General features: G+C 30.9%; 2 protein-coding genes across 2 annotated transcripts in view; both read left to right on the top strand.

Moving 5' to 3' along the window:
* Nucleotides 1-2,153, top strand: part of LOC129920121 (protein NDNF) — a 72,965-nt gene extending 70,812 nt beyond the window's left edge. The window contains exon 9 of the mRNA XM_056001333.1: nucleotides 1,240-2,153. Coding sequence (XP_055857308.1) covers nucleotides 1,240-1,420 — 181 coding nt within the window. The 3' untranslated portion in view covers nucleotides 1,421-2,153. The remainder of the gene's footprint in view (nucleotides 1-1,239) is intronic.
* Nucleotides 2,154-8,306: 6,153 nt separating this feature from the next.
* On the top strand, nucleotides 8,307-12,510 carry LOC129920120 (neuropeptide Y receptor type 5). Its single transcript, XM_056001332.1, has 3 exons — nucleotides 8,307-8,697; nucleotides 9,001-9,324; nucleotides 11,333-12,510. Exons 1-3 carry the CDS (start codon nucleotides 8,362-8,364, stop codon nucleotides 12,392-12,394), a joined length of 1,722 nt encoding a protein of 573 aa, XP_055857307.1. The 5' UTR covers nucleotides 8,307-8,361; the 3' UTR covers nucleotides 12,395-12,510.
* The last annotated feature ends 6,160 nt before the right edge of the window (nucleotides 12,511-18,670 follow it).

An 18,670-nucleotide genomic window follows, 5' to 3' on the forward strand; every position in this document is an offset into this window, starting at 1 on the left:
AGCGGCTCTTTTTGGCTCTAGGATTTTAAAAAATCGGCTCCTTGCATCTAAAATATTCTGGCAATACTGCTAGTAAGCTATAATTTTAAATAAAATTGAAATAGACTAATATTTGACAAATTTATTTAGAGCAAAATGGATTGATTTGAAAACTTCTCCTACAAAGTGTAAGAAACTTATCGCCTATAAATAAATCAATTCGATATAACATTAATTAAGGGCGATTTTATTCACTCAAAGTTGAAAACAACTCGAGGATTTTTATTTTCAACTTGAGAATTAGATTTCATTCACTGAAAGTTGACAGTTTTAGCTTTTAGTTTTCAAATCTCAAGTTTATCAACTTTTGATTTCTCAACTTGAGATTTTGCTTTGAATTGTCATTTTTTATTTTCATTTTTGTTTCAAAAGTTGGTTTTAATTTTAAAAAAGAAGAAGCTTTGTACTGAAGAATAATTGTTGTTTTTTTGGAAAATTATTCATGTACCTATATCTTGGAATAGTGAAGATGATAACTGATGAACCTTTGTGTCAAAACAATATTTTGTGACGCCAAAATTGAGATCATATTTGTTGATATGTATATTTTGCTAAATAATTAAAAATAATTTAAAAAATTTGATGTGTGTGTGACAAAATTAATTTTTTTCATCTCAAAAAAACAATAGATTCGGAGTTTTTTTTTCGTAACCTCGGAAAATCTACTTTTTTTTTGTTGTAAATTAGCTCTGATGTTTCACATTGGTTTGATTAATTAAACATATTTATATAGCATGATATTCGAAACCATTAATCTAAAAAATATGACATCATTCAAAATAACATTTATCAATTGTCACAAATATCATAGGGATATTTTTAAAACAGCAAGTAGGGCAACTTTTGGTTCGAAATTAGGGAGCTTAGAAAAAAATGATTGAAAAAAACAAATTTTTAACTTGCGATTTTAATCTCGAGTTGGAGTTAACTCTCAAGTTTTCCAACTTCAAAAATTTCCTAAAGTTGAGTAATAGTGAATAAAATGGCCCTTCGTATGTCCCCTAAAACAAACTCGAGGCAGATTTTAGTGTTCTGAGAAAATGAAAGGTATGGTACTAAGGGGTAAAAGTCAATCTTTATAGAAATTTTTTTTTCTTACTAATCACAATATTTTTTTAATTTTGTTTAGGTTTTGTTATTTAGCATACAAAATGACAAAAAAAAATTAAAAATTATTTTCTTATTGCCTTTATTTTTTAGCCAATCACCACTTGAAACACACACCATTTTCAATTTGAGTCCTGGTGAAAGCTACTTAATTTATGTCACAGTTTACCTGATCGATGGCAAAGCCTTGCCTTATGAAAGTCTAAAAGTACGAATGAGCCATCAGTGTCACAATGAATTATACGATTCAAGGGAATCAGCAACTTACTATTAGAAGAAACAATAAAAGCAATCAAGTAAATAAAGCCAAATGAGACCAGTGTCTTGCCGCCACAATGCCACCAGAAATTTGTAACCTAACGAGCCATTTATACAAAAACAAAAATATATATAATAATTTTAATAAAAAAAATTATAAAAATATTCCAAATCAAATCAAAATAAAAAAAATATAAGTAAAAATAAAAATATAAACAAAACAGGAATTACTCCCAAAACAAATAAAACTACACAAACAAAATGCCGTCTATGTATTTAATTTTTCTTTATATAAAGCGAAAAAAGACTTAACTATAAATTAATACAAAATAAAAGCTTTTTTTTTTGTAAATTTTAATTCATAATTATTTTAAGTCTTTTAAAAAGAATATATGGTATACGAAAAACTATAAATACGTTTAAGTTAAATTTATATTTATACATAAATATATTACCTTATATATAATTTAATGATGTATGTTAAGTTTTATATTTTATGTAGAATAAAAAATATAATTTTAATTTTGAAAATTATTGTTATAAAATTATTTTTTACTGTGCAAGCTTTAACTAAATTTGTATGTATTATTGTGTTGCGTGATTGAGTTGATTTTATATATATGTAAGTTTTTTCTTTTAAGTCGAGTTATGATAATTTTATTTGTATAAATTTATATTCATATTTAAAAATAAGTTTTGCTGTGCTTAATCACTATGTTGCAAGATTAGTATTTAAGAGGCACTACAAACAAAAATCTATGTGTTTTTTCCTTTAATGTATATTAATAACAACAAATAAAACTAACATTATTATGTATGACAATAAATTTAAAGTTTCATGTTTAAATAAAAATAGTAAATAAAAGAAGTAATTAGAACTGAATTATTTGTTTGAAATATTTTTTGTGTTTATTATAATTAAATTACAGTGCAATCCTAAATAATTAAAATTAATTTTTTATTTGAAAGAAAAACGATCAACACAAAATTCTAGTTTTCTTACCTAAGTGTTTATCATTAATAAGATATTTTTGTTTTGCTCGAAAATCTGGGATTAATTATTATTCTTTTCGTGTAATTTCATTCACTCACTTTTCACTTTTCTTAAAAAAGATGAACATACGATCTAAATTACTCGCTAATTTCAAAAACTTTCAGCTACAAAGTTTCGAAAAACTTTAACGTTTCGTTCATTCATTATAATTTACTCAAAACTTCCTCGCATCAAAATTTAGGATTTATTCAATTTTACTATGTCTTACAATCCAATTTAGTTTTGGGTTTATACCGTCTCACAATTACTTTAAGATGTAAATAAAATAATTCATATCTACCCGTAATTTTCACTAAACTTGGTAAACTTTCAAATAGCTGTTTGCAATTTCATTTTTTGTTCTTCTAATTCTCTAAAACTATATTAGAGTCAGCTTAATTACCAAATATACAACAGCCACCGTTATAAAATGTTACAACTTTAACCATAGACATTTATTCATTTGATCCTTTTAAAATGCTTATCTAGTCTAAGTGCGATAAATGAGGTAAATGAAGCAAATTTCATTGGAAAATGTACAAAATATGTTAATAGTCCGGGAATTAATTGTTTGTCAAGAGAACATCTAAGTCTAACATCATAAAACATCGAACTTCCATTGCCAAATTCCAAGAAAGTATTTAAAAAAAAAAAAATATTTATTCTAACCGAAATATTTTACATTAAAAAAAAAAAATTATTGCAAATAAAAAATATTCTGCAATGAGAAAAAAAATTAATTCGTCGAATTTTTTACTACATATTTTGACTATTTGGCCTTACATTAGGTTCAATAGTATAGTTGAAATAGTTGTACCTAAATTGTAAGAAATTCGACGTAGGTATTAATTGATTTATAAAATGGTTAGGGACAAAAAAAACGTATGTGCAAAATGTCTTAAAATCTCCAAATAATATGGTACAATTGCGAAAGCTTTTGAGGACAAAGTTTTGGTGCAAATATCAAATACTTTTTAAAATAAAATACTAAAGGATTTTTTAATAAAAGTGAGCTTAAAAGTGAACTTTCAAAAACCAAAAAAAAAAAAATCGAAATTTATTTCTTTTTAACAGAAATTTGAAGTAACCTAGACTCATGATGCAAATCTAACACCTTCAACAGTTTCCTTGTGTTTCAAAACTCCACTGAAATATGATGAAACCTCTATCAAAATTTTCAAAAAGTTGAATTTTTTTCTCTTATTTAGTAATTGTAACTTTGCAAAAACAAAATTTGTTGCTCCCATCGGTCATTTCTTTTTTCAACTTGAAGTTTATAAAAGGAACTTGTGGTTTGCTCAGGCAAACTAAAAAAAACTTTTTTCCAGTCATTATTGTATGCTTTTGTTTACAAAAAGGTCAAAAGAAAGCTTTCAAAATAAAAAAAAAATAATTTTATTCCTGCTGAATAAGATCAACGCAAAACCTCGATTTTCTATTCAAATTTCAAAAAAAAAATTGATTTTTCTGTTATAAACTAAACCTTGAATGTTTAAAAAGTGTTTAAACTACAAAATTGGAGTTTGCTTGCATCAAAAATTTTGTTTTCAAAAGTTGCAATACTTACTGACAAATGAAACAAAGTTATTTTTTCAAAATGTCTCCCATGGCCTGAGCAAATCCGGAGTGCACTTCTTAAACTTAAAATTTAAATAAAGAACGGAAACCTGAATCTAAATTCAGGATATTTTAATCCCAATCCGTAAGACTCAAGGCCTTTTGAAGGGCGATCTAAAAAAGAATCAAATCAAGAAATTCAATTTGTGAGAGGCTTACATATGTATATCAAATACTTTAGAAAAATATAAAATGGCCGCTTTAAAAAATTTTAATTAAAATACTTTTTCACCACACTTCATCACAGTTTATACAAAACAATTTGGCCATAATGTAGGTACTAAAAAACAAGTTTTACATTTTTAAGTTTAATTTATTGAACTAAACCGTTTTTATATATATTTTGCAACTTGACTTCCAAAACTATAAAGCGGTGATAGAAAAAATGAAAAAAAAAGTAAATTCAAATTTGGGCGTTGCAAATTCAACTGAAAGTATGACATGTGAATTCAGTTACAATTAGGGAACGCGTGCCAAATGTTGATTATTCAAAACTGCTGCATTAAAAGCGGTTGACGGCGACGTCGATTTCAACACCAACCAAGTGCAAAAAAGCTTTAAAAAAAAACACACACACACACATAGCAAACGAATCAAGGATATCACGGATATTTAGTTTGTCATCGTTATGCGAATGCTAAATGAGATGGCAAATTGCGAAAATTTCATTTCTGTTGCGGTTGACATTCCACCTCCAGCAACGAGGACCAGGATTATTGCAGGTTGCAGGATTCAACATCACACCCATATTTGTATGCCATTTGAAAAGCAAACACTACATGAAACACGTACGAGAGCATTGTATGCCATATTTGCGTAACACACAATATTCTTGGGTCCTACATAGCCTTCGACCTGGCATATGTGTTTTGAGGCTGTGAGGCATGCCTGTGGGGGGATTATTGTATTAATTTCCAATCAATCACACAATTGATGGAATTCAATTAAATTCTGGGCTTAGAACTCAGTGCAATGAGTGGATGATGATGATGATTATGACGATGTACCACGTGCAATATGCACACATTAAAAATGAACAACGCATACTTATAGGGGGGTTGCCTATGCAAATTTTGCATGATGCCGCAGAAGTTTACCGGTACCGGGGGGCGTATGAGTGATTTATTCGGCCTTTTGTTTTGCCTTGCCTGGCCGCGGCATGGTGCTACTAATGCAATTTATTGTCCTTTTTTTTGCTTGTTTTATTATGGAATCAATTAAAAAGCTTTTGTGTTTGCTTCCACTAAACGATTGGGTGGCAATAATTGATGTCAAAGTTAAATTGAAAAATTCATGTGCACTTAGTTAGGAGGTGTTTGAGGGAGGTGGGTTTGGGTTTGGGTAAGCAAGTTTGCAATTTATTTCGGATTAAAAATCGTAAACACCAAAGTGAAGTGGATTAAATGCGAGGTGAGGACTGCAGAGTGTGGAACAAAATATATGTATGGACCAGGACCATTATAGTCGTATGCAGAGTGTGGTTGGAGCTATTAAACGAGAAACATTTTGCAGCTTAAGCGAGGATCAGTAAATTTTGAGAGAAAAGTAATCTATTTGGGGATTATGTGTGTTGTGTCTGGCTGTTTGCTTTTAATAATAAATTTTTAATTGTTAACGTGTTTCGAGAGTTAAATGATTTTATTTCAGTATATTTATGGTTTTATTGTGTTAATCCTAGTTAATAACTTTATGAAAGTGTAATCAAAAATAGAAAAAGAACTGCAATTGATTACTTTCACTTAAATTGTATTAAATGTAGTAACTATCGATATATTTTCTAAATTGTTTAATTTCTATAACAATGATATATTAATGGGATATCTTTTCGTGACATTTAATTTAAAACCAATGCTTTAGCTAATTTCAATTTAATTAATTTTTTGCTTTTCCCTGCATATATTTTAAAGGAAAAATAAAGCAATTGGGTCCGAAAAAATTGTACAGTTTGTTTTTACATATGGAGTTTGTCTCACACCTAATAAAATTATACTCATAGAGTTCAGTGAGAAACCCATCTACTCAATGTCCACTCTTAGAGTATTTTAGACAAGGAACCAAATTAGGTACCTATTCGTTATGCAATTTAGGCGTTCGACTCGATATAAAGCTATTCCTTATGCCAACATAAATAAATAACTTAAACATACAAGTAAGTGCATTTTGCAATATTCTTATATGTATAGCTTGTAATATAATTTTGAATTTAATGTAATTGAATTTCTTAAAAAGTTTTTTTACTTATAATGTCAAAGTTTTAGGAATTGAACTTTTTGAATTTTTGTTAGTATTTTCGATCTATTTAATAAAAATTCGGGCAAATAAAGCAACTTTTTACTTGCGATATAGGTACTATAGGGCAAGTTTAGGATTCGTAAAAAAAATCGAACTCGAGATAACAATTTTACATGACATTACGATGATGGAGAATGCCAAAAAAGTGGGTCCGGCAATTCTGTCTGTCTGTCTGTCTCTATCTGGAGCTGCAGCCTAAACGAGTGAAGTGATTTTCTTCAAACTTGGTAGTTAGCAGTTTTTGGTGATTCCCTAGAGGGGAAATTGAAATTTTTTTTTATGACCAAAACTAACGGTACTTGCCATATAACGGAAATAGAAAAGATAATTTTTTTCAAAAACGGCTCTAACGATTTTGATTTAAATTTTTGTGTGTAGTACTACACATAAGAGCCAACTTTTAAAATAAAAAAAATATTTTTTTTACCGTTCTGAATATCTTGTACAACATTAACCCGATTTAAATGAAAATTTTTATACAAACGTGTGTAAGTAAAGATAATATTAAGAATTTAGAAAATTTTCAAAAAACGCATTTTTGGATTTTTAAAAAATATTTCAAAATTTTTTTTTGAAAAATCAATTTTTTGAAAACGGATCAATGAAAAATTTTGAAATTTAGTTTTTATGTGTAAATTAATTATTTCTTCAAAATGGCATACCAATGTACCAAAATGTAGGTACCTACTATATGGGTACAAAAAAAAAAAAAAAAAATAAAATAAAATTCGTTTTTTAAAAAAACTAAAATAAAATCTGAAATCAAATTGCCCTAAAAAACAAGTATGCAGTTTTGATTGATATATTAACATGCATTTTTAGAAAAAAAAATTTTCAAAATCGTTAGAGCCGTTTTTTAAAAAAACTAATTTTTTATAAATAATTTTTTGGAAAAAAGTTTTAAAATAAAATTGGTATGCCATTTTGTAGAAATCACTAATCAACATCTAAAAACAAAATTTCAAAAAAATTCAATGTCCCGTTTTCGAAAATTTGATTTTTCAAAAAAAAATTTCAAAATTTTTAATGATTTTCAAAAAAAAAATTTTATTAGAAGATCGACCTTGAATTTGAATTTTTTAAACAAAATCGTTGGAGCCGTTTTTGAGCAATTTCAATTTTACTAAAATCGGTATATGACAAGTACCGTTATTTTTGGTCCAAAAAAATTAATTCCAAAAACCCCTCTGTAGAGTCGCCAAATAATGCCACATACCAAGTTTGACATCAATCGGTTCATCCGTTTAGGCTGTAGCTTCGTTTACAGACAGACAAACTGACAGACAGACGGACTTCCGGGACCCACTTTTTTGGCATTCTCTACCATCGTAATGTCATGGAAAAATGCTATCTCAACTTTTTTTTTTTTGTACGAATGCATAACTTGATATATAGTACCTACATATATCGCAAGTAAAAACGGTGAGTAAAAAGGAGAAAGAAAGTCAGGGGAAATTATTCTGATTTGTTTGAAGAATTTCATAAGTAAAAAATATCTGGTTTCGAACAAAACAAAAAGCTAATTTCAATAGATTTGCAAACATTCCACTAAAAATGTGATAACTAATACCTTAACAATTTGATTTTGCACGATATCCTTTTCGGCTATAAAACATTCATTCATAAATAATGTGACTTCAGCTTCTGTCGAAATACATTTAACCCACTTCACTCGCTACCGTTTATCAAAAATAATCGACTATCTAAACATATGCAATCAATTGTAAATCTTATCACACGGCTGTCGTCGATAAGGTAGTTTTGTTTTCAATTGAAATTCAATCGCCGTTTAATGAATTCTGAATGATAAACAACGTCATTTGGTTGTAAGTGGATGTTAAATTAATTTACTTTTATATTCGATAAGATAACCATAATCCATAATCAAAATGTTAAAAATTAAGGTAACGTTTTGTAATTTTCAATTCGGTAGAATCAGTTGATATCAAAGTGCCGAACATTGCATACCTTTAGGCTCCCAATAGAATTCAAAGTAAATTCAAATTTTACATAGAATGGCATTCAATACAATCGACTCAAATGAATTTCGGTTTGATACTTCTGATGAAAACGAGAATTCCGTAAAGAAAAACGATTTTCCAAGTATTTTGGAATCCGAGCTGACCAGTTTAACGCCAACGCAAGCAATTGCATTCACCATAATCGTCGGTTTTTTGTGTGGCTTATCGATTGTTGGAAATGTTGGAGCACTTTATGCAAATAGAAAAAGAAAATTACGTTTGTTTTTTCGAACTTGCCTCATATCTTTGGCAATAAGTGATCTCATTCAAACGATATTCATGTCGGCCGGATATTTAGCACAATTCGCTGCACCATATGTCCAAGTTTGGGTATAATCTTTTTCGTCATAATTAATAAACCAGCTACACTGAGTGAAAAAATAAATTGAAGTTGAAACGTCGTTGTTTCAAAGATGAACTACTTTGATTTATGTGACTTTAAGATACGAAACCATCAAAAATTAACATTTTTTCCACGTTGATTTTAAAATGTTCATCTTCAAAGCAAAATCATTCCTAATAATAGTTAAATCGATGTGGTTTTCATTGATTTAACGTTGTTTTATGGTGGCTTTTCCCTCAGTGTACGTGATTGATAATTAAAATGTGAATAATTAATTTTTCAAATTTCAGTGTCTTGGCGAAGCAATGTGTATTTTTATTCCCTTTGTTACGACTGGAGCTATTTTAGCAGGAAGTATGACTCTAGTGGGTATCGCTATGGATAGATACTTTGCTGTTATGAGTTCGGTTCTTGGATCTTGGAATCCAAGTAGAAGATTTTGCATTGTGTCTGTGACTAGCATTTGGGCGTTGTCATATGGTATTGCAAGTCCAATGTATTCAGCATATTCAACATACAAAGTTTATATATTAGGATCGATGGCATTTGAAGCGGAAGAAGATGATCCTGAAATTATAGGACTAACACTGGTGGAAATGTGCGTTTCAGAGAAGGTATGTTAAATGTTTTGAACAAATTTTTGTACTCGTTAAATATGTGGAAATGCGGAAAATGGTTTGAAGAGTTTTCAATATGCAGTGATTAAGCTACTAATTAGGTTATGAAATTTTCTTTTTATCCCTTCGAACTATTAGTAATTAAAAATTGTTTTTCGATTCATTCAGCTAATTAATGTCCTATTTTAAATAACATTGGTCGCCAAAAAACGAAGAGAAAAGTCGGCAGCAAGGACTTTGTTGTGTTATGAATTAACTTTAGTGTGCTGAGTTCAAAACTATATACAGATTTATATCACTATTTTCGCAATAAGGTTTCACAAGCTAAGTTTCCATGAAATTCTGTTTTATATTTACCACTAAGATTTTGAAATATCTATTTCAGTTTTAGAAAAAAAATAATGAACAGTGAAGAAATTTGACATAAAAAGTACCCAAACACTGCGTTTTTGACCTGTTAATGTTCAAGTTTTTCAGAAACATTGACTTCCGTTTTGAACTTTTTCGTTAGCAAAGTATGGTTTAGTGCAAGGTCTATTTTGGTTGCATACCAGTGAATCAATACTAAACTTTTTCTGTGCACAGATGAAACGAAAAATCAGCCGACAGGTACTTTCCCTCAAAAATCTATTGCCAATGAGCGATACTCTTAACGGAGAACTAAGGACGAAAGTAGGAAAATTAATATTTTTTTGATACCCGAAATTGTAGCTAATTAAATGCTAATTTGTTGCGCAAAAATTAATTTTGTAGCTCCACCCAGTCATTTTTTATTTCAACTTAAAGTTTCAGAAGATCACTTCCGGTTTGAAGAGGCCAATGGGTTTTTATCACAGTGAACCAGATAAGTAAACAGTATCTTGTTGATGATAGGCCTACGAGCCGATTGTAAAGAAGAAGGTTTGTCTTTTAGCTGTATCCGTTTCTTTTCCACATCAGTGACCGAATGCAGTGGAAGGCGAAATACGTTTTTTTTCAAGACTGCAGTATGGTTGAATTTATTCCTACGTGTTTGACTTTATTTTCGGCTGATATTTGTGTTCTATCAGAAATGTTTATCTTAATGTTCTTGTAGATCCATTGCTGTCTGAACATTCTAGCATTTTCGAAGGTAGCTAATAGTTGAAAGCACATACGTTCTGCTTTAACCGTGTTGATTAGGAAGCCTCAGTGCTTATAAAACTCGAACTGTTCTTATATGAGTTTCTACTCTCAGCGACAAACATCATTCACATAGACTTCGCGTACGTTAAGAACAGTGTTTGCCAATTATGTGTTGATGTGTTGATATTGAAGAGGAATTATTGTCCTAGCTTCGATTCTTGCGCAACTCCAACACAGATTGTCTTCATTGATGAATGGCTGTTTCTTGTTTGAAGAACGCTGTTAAAAATTTTAATAACCGTCTAACCGAAATTGCAGAAAGAGTTTGTAAACAACAACAAAAATTGTATGCATAAACTGTCAAATACTTTTTCTATGCCCAAAAAGCAATCGACGGTTTTGGTGATCATCTAGGTTAGGAATTTTGGGAGTAAATGGAGGTAGAGTTTTTTTTTCTGGAATCCGCTACTACTAAATGTTTTTCACAATCTAAGTATAAGCTCAAGTAGCATGTGATCGGAAGTTTTATCATTACTATTTATTTCAACCGTTCTCAGGTTATGGAAAAAAGGAAAATCTTGATTTCTCTAAACAAGTTTATTTATTTTTATGAACTTGATATATTTTTTACCTTTCATTAATCACATTAATCTATTTATCAATCTATCAACAAATTTGCCCTTATCTTTAGTTTTAATAATCATAATTGAATTTCTGATAAAACTGTCTGTGGTAGTAACCAACAATTGTGGACTAGCTCAACATTCAAACTATCGATTTAAAAAATTAAAAATATCTTCCATTGCTTTTCACTTATCCCTTCAAACCATTTCAATTACTGCAACCAATATTCCATTTATTATTTGCTAACTTTTGTATTGATTCTCTTTCTCTTTCACAGAAATCAAATGCATACTATTACATCGTTGTCCTAGCCATCATTTTCATTCCAACGTTAGTTGCCTTCGTTTGGCTTAACTCAATCATTGCTAATAAATTATGGATCCGAAGACGTTCCATCCGTACGCCACCAACTCTACAGCAACCCCAACTGGGAAGACCTCAGGCTGCAACGCCAACAACAACCTCATTGTCTGCCGCTTTGAGTTTGGGTAGAAAGCCCCAAGATAAATTAATGGAAAAGGCAGCGCACCAACAATATGAATATGACCATCCTTGCCATTGCAAAGGGGGTCACAAGATTTGTTCCTATTCAACATTAACGGTGCCAACGCGGAGTATGGTGGCGACAACAACTACAACAATAACAACAACTACGACCATGAAGTCGCTGGATAGGGAAACGCCGCCGAACAACAATGTGAAAAGCAATTCCAACACTGCTGGAGGCAACAGCGCGAAGCATATTAGTACCCGCGAAGCTCGCCACCTGCGAATGTTCGCTATTGTTCTGATCCTGATGGCTGTGTTCATCTTCTTCCGGTTGCCTGCCTGGGTGTTTCTCATTATGCGAATGTACGGTACCTATACGCGTCCAGTTCACTGGATTTTGCATTTCTCCTTTGGCATCCTAACCCTGACCAGCTGCGTCCTTAATCCACTTTTGTATACGTTCCTAGCTGAAACAATCCAATATACGTTGTTCATGAAAGGGAAACTTTGTGGTCTAAGGCGTTTCTTTGGGAATCGTGTTGGGGCGAATTGTGAAAGAAACAGCCACTGTTGCAATTCCAACGACGACGACGACAACAATGGAAATGACGACAAAATGACTCACATTCAGAAACAACTCCAAAATGTTAGAAAACAAAATGTCAACGACAACGACAACGACGACGGCAGCCATGATAAACATGATGATGATGATGATGACTGCTGCTGCTGTTGCAAAGACGAAGCGAGTAACGATGGCGCCAAAAGTACTTCAAAGAAAAGTGATGATGATTCTAACGCCAAAGTGTACACCATCATCATCCCCATTCTCCAGAAGGAGGCCATGTAATGTTAGGCGTTGGGGTAGCTCGTAGCTGCAGCATGGATTTGTATGAAAAGTTGATGCCAGAATGCTTGAGTGCAACGCTGTTGTAGTAACCATGAATAAATAGTGAGATATCCAAATGTACGCATATTTTTATTTGTTTTTTTGTTTTTGTTTTTAGGTATTCTATTTTGTCACTTAGCACAGTAATGTGCAAAATTCAAATTTACTACAGGATTTAAATTTTAAAAATATTCAAACATTTAATTCAATTCAGAATATTCCTGGTGTATTTGTTTCTTATTAAAGTTAAAATTAAAATTAAATAAAAGCTATACACAACTTCACTATCTTATTTTTTCTTGCGAAGTAGATTTACCATAGATAATAGAGAAAGCGAAAAAAATTACTACCGACAGAAACGTTTCTTTCGAGCAAACGAACACTTGCAAGAAATGTCGCTATTCCAAAAAGGACAACGACAATAACGTTTGTGATTTAAATGCGGTTTCCTCCAAGTTATTGGAAGAAAGCTGTTTTCAGTGCTTTCTTCAGTGAAAACAAGCTGTTTCCTGATATTAGTAAAGCACGACTCTTAATGAAACCGTTGTGCACAGCTATACTAAGAGCCATAAGTGACCCAAGTAAAATCATAAAACAACATGACTTTCGACGGCATCGAAGAGAAAAGAAGAAAAATCGAAGTGACAAATTGACAGATATCACCTTTTATTTTCGGAAAACTACCTACTGAATATCGATAAAAAAATAGTAGCTATTTGATGAGGTTATTAATATCCCAATAGAGATAAAATTTATAATATTAGAGAAAATTATTCTATGGATAAGCCAAATATTCTGATATCCAAAATCAAAAGAGACCATAAAAATATTTTTATTTTAAATATAGGTATGGCATTGAAGATCGTACTTTTGGAAAAAAAAATGTATATTTTTATGCTGCCATACCTAGAAACGTTTATCTCTTTTCTTTTTCGAAAAATTTTAAGTTGAAATCAACGTGTTTAGCAGGGCGCTCGTTTTTTAGGTGGAAAAACTGTTTCTAAATAATAAAAAAAAATCCTCTAATTTTTTCAGATTTTTATTTTGGTAGGTACTAGAGGGCGCCCCATAAGGGTTTAAGTTTTTCTCATTTAAAATACGTACATATGTGTAGACTGATGAGGCCATTTTTATAGATATAGACTTAAATCTAACATTATTTTTAACAAGCAAAATTATAATTTTCTGACTAGTAAATTTGTAGTACAACTACCTGCCACGCTCACGCTTTGCTGTATCTAACCATGATTCACCAATTTCGCCGAAATAAACAGCCCTATCGAGGTATGCGTTCGGAGAAAGTTCCGAAACGATAGCCCGTTCCGATCAGAACTTACATTTCTTTCAAGGTATCCACTTCTGAACAAAGTATACAATCGCATTGATTTGACACAACATGTGTCAGCGTGATTTATTCAATAAATAAAAATCCTTGTAATGCTCAAGTCTTCTTAATTTCAACCAATCTCTCTTGCTGAGACTTTGTCGCTGTTTTTTATTAATCTCAACAAAAAAAAAAAAAAAATTATATTTACATTTTTATATTTTTTTTTTTCTACATATGTGAAATTCAACTTTTCTGAAAATATTCCGCAACTATTTTGTGTCGGAGAATTTCAGATGAAATTCAAAGCACAACTGTCAAAAAGTCTTTGCTGAACACACTTCATCACAATGAGTTGATGGGCGCCATGTTTCATCGGAAGATTCTCGGATATGTCAATCGGAACGGATACCTCGATAGAAAATTCTCCGATTTCGAACAAATCGGAAAAAAAATTTCTCCGAACGGATACCTCGATAGGGCTGAAAAACATAATTTGTGGCCTCTCTTCCGATGGTCCGGAAGGTTAAATAGCCAGTAATGGTGGCAAATTATTTTGTGGCTTAGCATTTAAACAAATAAAATTATTAATTTATTAAATATAATTAAAAATACATAAATAATACTCTCTCCTCATATTTAACCACATTCTTGGACTCACCCAATCCCTTTTGTCAAACTAAAATATAAAAACTTAAAAAAAAACAATGGTTAAGTTATATAAACTTACATTTCTAAAAAAAATCTCTTTCCATAAAATTATCCATTCTTCAAATTTCTTTTATTTTTATTACATTAAAAGTAATATAAAATGCATTCAAGTGCAATGGTGTTGCATGAAAAGTTTTTAAAATGCATTCAATGTACTTTTTTTACAAACATATTTAAAACAGTTAAACAAAGATAATTAAAAGAAGTGCATTGAATGCATTTTTACCACTTAAAACTTTCAGACGATAGTTTTCAGAATTAGAAACCTTAAAGGATGTAATTTTATTGATTTAATTGAATAATATCGATCCTTTAATTTTTAAAAATATGAAATATTTAAATCGATCCAATATTTTTCCATTTCTTCATTTTTAAAGTTAATTTCCTTGAATCACTTTTTCGTCACCCACCAGTGTCAAAGAAGGCGGCATTAATAATTATCAAGTGTTCAAACGCTTGAATGATACTTTACTAAGGAAAGAGAAGGCAAAAAAAAGCCAGTGACTGAACTATGTAAAATGCTCGTTGAAGAACAAAATAAGTTTAAGTTTCCTACTTGTGTAGTAGTTTTCTTCTTCTTCTTCTATACAAAATAATGGATGAGTGTACCATAACGCCTTAAAGGATGGTAGAGATGAAGGAGTCTAAAACCCACAGAACCAAGAAACTTTGCACTTCGAGTTTTGACTTGAGGTTATTATTACTTCGAATGCACACCTAACTACCGACACGGGAAAACGAAACGAACTATCAGAGTACCTAAACTATACATATACAACATGGTTTAAGACTAAAAGTACGATGACAAGGACGAAGATTTGGCAAGAGAGAGTACAGGACGTTGATGAATCTCTGTACTGGGAATGCAAAATGGATTATACTATGCTATAGCTGATGCTGATGCTGAAGTTGATACGATTCTTCTTCTATAATAGTGTTAGTGTTGGTGTTATGTACCTACAGTATGAAGCTGTTGAAGCAGCAGATTCCAGTAGATCGATTGAACTTTTGTGTCCTTTTTGTGGGTTTTTGTTTCAAAATGGTGTTTCAGCCGCACTGACTGTGAAGGATTCGATTTGTGCTCGTGAGAGCAGTACATAATTCTGTACCAGCAGAGTGGATCACTATACAGAGAGGTCTTGTCAGCTAGGACAGGAAATTAATGTTTTGCGGCAACAAGGATTCTCTATGTGTATTGTAGGCACATACCTACAAACATACGCATAAATCTATATAATATTCTATATATACAGCAACAGCAAACGAAGGCTAAGTGGAAGAAAAGTTTTAATTGAAGTGAAAAACGAAAGTGGGATTCTTGAGGAAGTTTGCATGCATGTCTATGGTTTATTTTTATTTTTTTGCAAAAAGGAAAGAAGGTGGAAGAAGTTTTCTTCAATTTCTTAGAAATAAGTTGAAATAGATAATTTGACACGATTGGATGTGGTTAGTGTGCTTTAGTTTTTCGAAGGACATTCCAATTCCAATCCTTATAGTTTGTTACTTTTGTTTGTTGTTATCAAGAGTGATGAAGATTGGTTGGTTGTTGGGGAAGATTTCGATTCAAGGAACTTTAATAAACAAGAAAACTTTTAGAAGAGCTATGATTAGGCGCATTTGTGATACCGAGTATATTGACGCAATGTTAATAAAATTTTATACAAACACAAACAAAATTAATTGAAAAGATTCTCATATATAAGAGGAGTTCTTAATGCAAAGATGATTTTCATTTGCTTGTCACTGCATTGGAAAATTTCGTTTTCTTAAACTAATACACATACGCAAACCCTATTTATTCTACTTGTAGTAAAAACAATATTATATAAGTAAGTATTGTTATTTTTAAGGAATTTCATAAGTAGTGTAATTAAATTTAAAGTTTGTTTTTATCATTAATTAATAAACTCTGGGGTCGAATTACGGCACACGATTACGATCATTCGTTAACGTTTTGACTATTTCTGTTTCTATTTAATTATTAGAAAACGATAGGGATACATAGCAACCATTCATTAACGAACGTGTGCCGTAATTCGAACCCTGATTTAATTCGAAAATCGTTAGAGCCGTTTTTATTAAAAATAATTTTTTATATACCTATACCTAAACAAATCTTATAACATTTTTCAAAAAAAAAAAATTGGTATGCCGTTTTTAAGAAAATATTATTCAACATATAAAAACGAAGATTCGATAGAATTCATCAACCCGTTTTCAAAAAAAAAAATAAAAAAAATTTTGAAATTTTTTAAAAATCCAAAAATGTGTTTTTGGAAAAATTTTTAAAGTTTTGAAATAACGTTTGTTTTAACGTTTTTGTATAACATTTTTAGTTCAAATCTGTTTTGTAGTTTACGAGAAATTCATAAATCATAAAAACCCTTCTATGACAGGTACCGATACACACAAACATTTTAATCAAAATCGTTAGAGCTGTTTTTGAAAAAAAATCAACTCTTCTATTTCAGTTATTTATGACAGGTAACGTTAGTTTTGGTCCAAAAAAAAAAAATTTCAATTCGTTTTGTAGGGAATCACCCAAAACTGTTAACTACCATGTATGAAGAAATTAGCTCCAGTAGTTTAGGCTGTAGCTCGAGGTTGTTACAGACGGACAGTTAGACAGAATTGCCGTACCCAATTTTTTGGCATACTCCATCATCGTAATATCATGTAAAATTGTTATCTGAAGTTCGATTTTTTTTCCGAATTATAAACTTGCCCTCTAGTATAGTAGTATCGCAAGTAAATTAAATGCACGACTGGGTCGCACGTACTTGCTCTTGCAGTTCAAAACACTTTTATGTCAGTTTATTTGTAGATTTTAAAAGCTCCCTCTATACATGTAAATTTTAAAGAAATTTTGTTGATGTTGGGGAAGAGCCGACATTTAGGGCAGAATTTTTTAAATGAAAAAAAAAAATAATTTTATCTGACTTTTTATTTGGAAAAAATAAAAATTCAGTTTCATTGCAATCGCTTTGAATATTACGTCTGCAAAGTTTAACCAAAACCGTTAGAGCCGTTTTCGAGTTAGCTATTTGGTATAAATTGAAAAATTTGTAATGGGGGTACACTTTCTAAGCAAGATATAAAAAAAAAAACAAAAAAAAAAAAATTCCATAAAAATCATCTGTACCAAATTTGAAGAAAATACGTCCACCCGTTTAAGCTGTGAAAATGTGTATATAGATGGACGCACAGACGCACGAACGGAATTGCGTGACAAAAAAAAAAAAAAAAAAATTCCATAAAAATCATCTGTACCAAATTTGAAGAAAATACGTCCACCCGTTTAAGCTGTGAAAATGTGTATATAGATGGACGCACAGACGCACGAATGGAATTGCGTGACCCACTTTTTTTGGAATTCTCCATCATTTTTTTTCGACACGAAACCAATACTTGCCCTATAGCTATAGAGCAAGTAAAAATAATTATCATAACAATTTTAAAAATATAATTATATTTTAAGTTTATAGATTTTATTGAATGTTTTTATACGCGTCTTGTGCTCTGTATCTTTGGGGGCCCCTATATCCCGGGGGCACTGTTACATATATAGCGGTAGCTACGCCTCTGTGTCCATCCCAAATCCTCACGGTTTCACAAAGCTGCATTTTATCGAAAACTGTTAGGATTTCGGATGAACAAACTTCTGAGAGTTCTTAAGATGGTTTTTCACCATTTTTCGATTGGACAATTACTTTTGTGACATTTTACCTAGTCCTAAATTATCTGTTCAGTTAATTTGAGCTAATATTTCTTTTTTCAAAAAACATAAGCTCTGATGGTCAATGTACACTACATACATATATATATATATATATCCATAGATGGCTTTTTACCTTAAGTTCGAATTAAATATGTATGAATGTATAACGTGATACATTAGCACTCACATATTTTCCAATTAATCCCTTAAACAACACAGCCACTGATCCGATTCAAAGCACACTCTCTTTATTCAAAAAGTTGAAAGAGCTTTTCAGCTTAATAAAGGGTGTTTCAAATCAAGCGATAACATTTATTGGTCTAACTTATATCTACTGCAAAAGCTTGGCTCTCACTTCTTCGATTTGATTTGGAAAAAAAGCGCAGCTTAAGCGAAACCATCACCATCATATGGCAACGGCATGAAGCGATTGGGGCATCCAATAATACAAAAAGTGTAGAGTATCACCGTTGACTTGGAACCG

This window comes from Episyrphus balteatus, chromosome 4, assembly GCF_945859705.1.
Source record: "Episyrphus balteatus chromosome 4, idEpiBalt1.1, whole genome shotgun sequence".
Classification (NCBI taxonomy): domain Eukaryota; kingdom Metazoa; phylum Arthropoda; class Insecta; order Diptera; family Syrphidae; genus Episyrphus; species Episyrphus balteatus.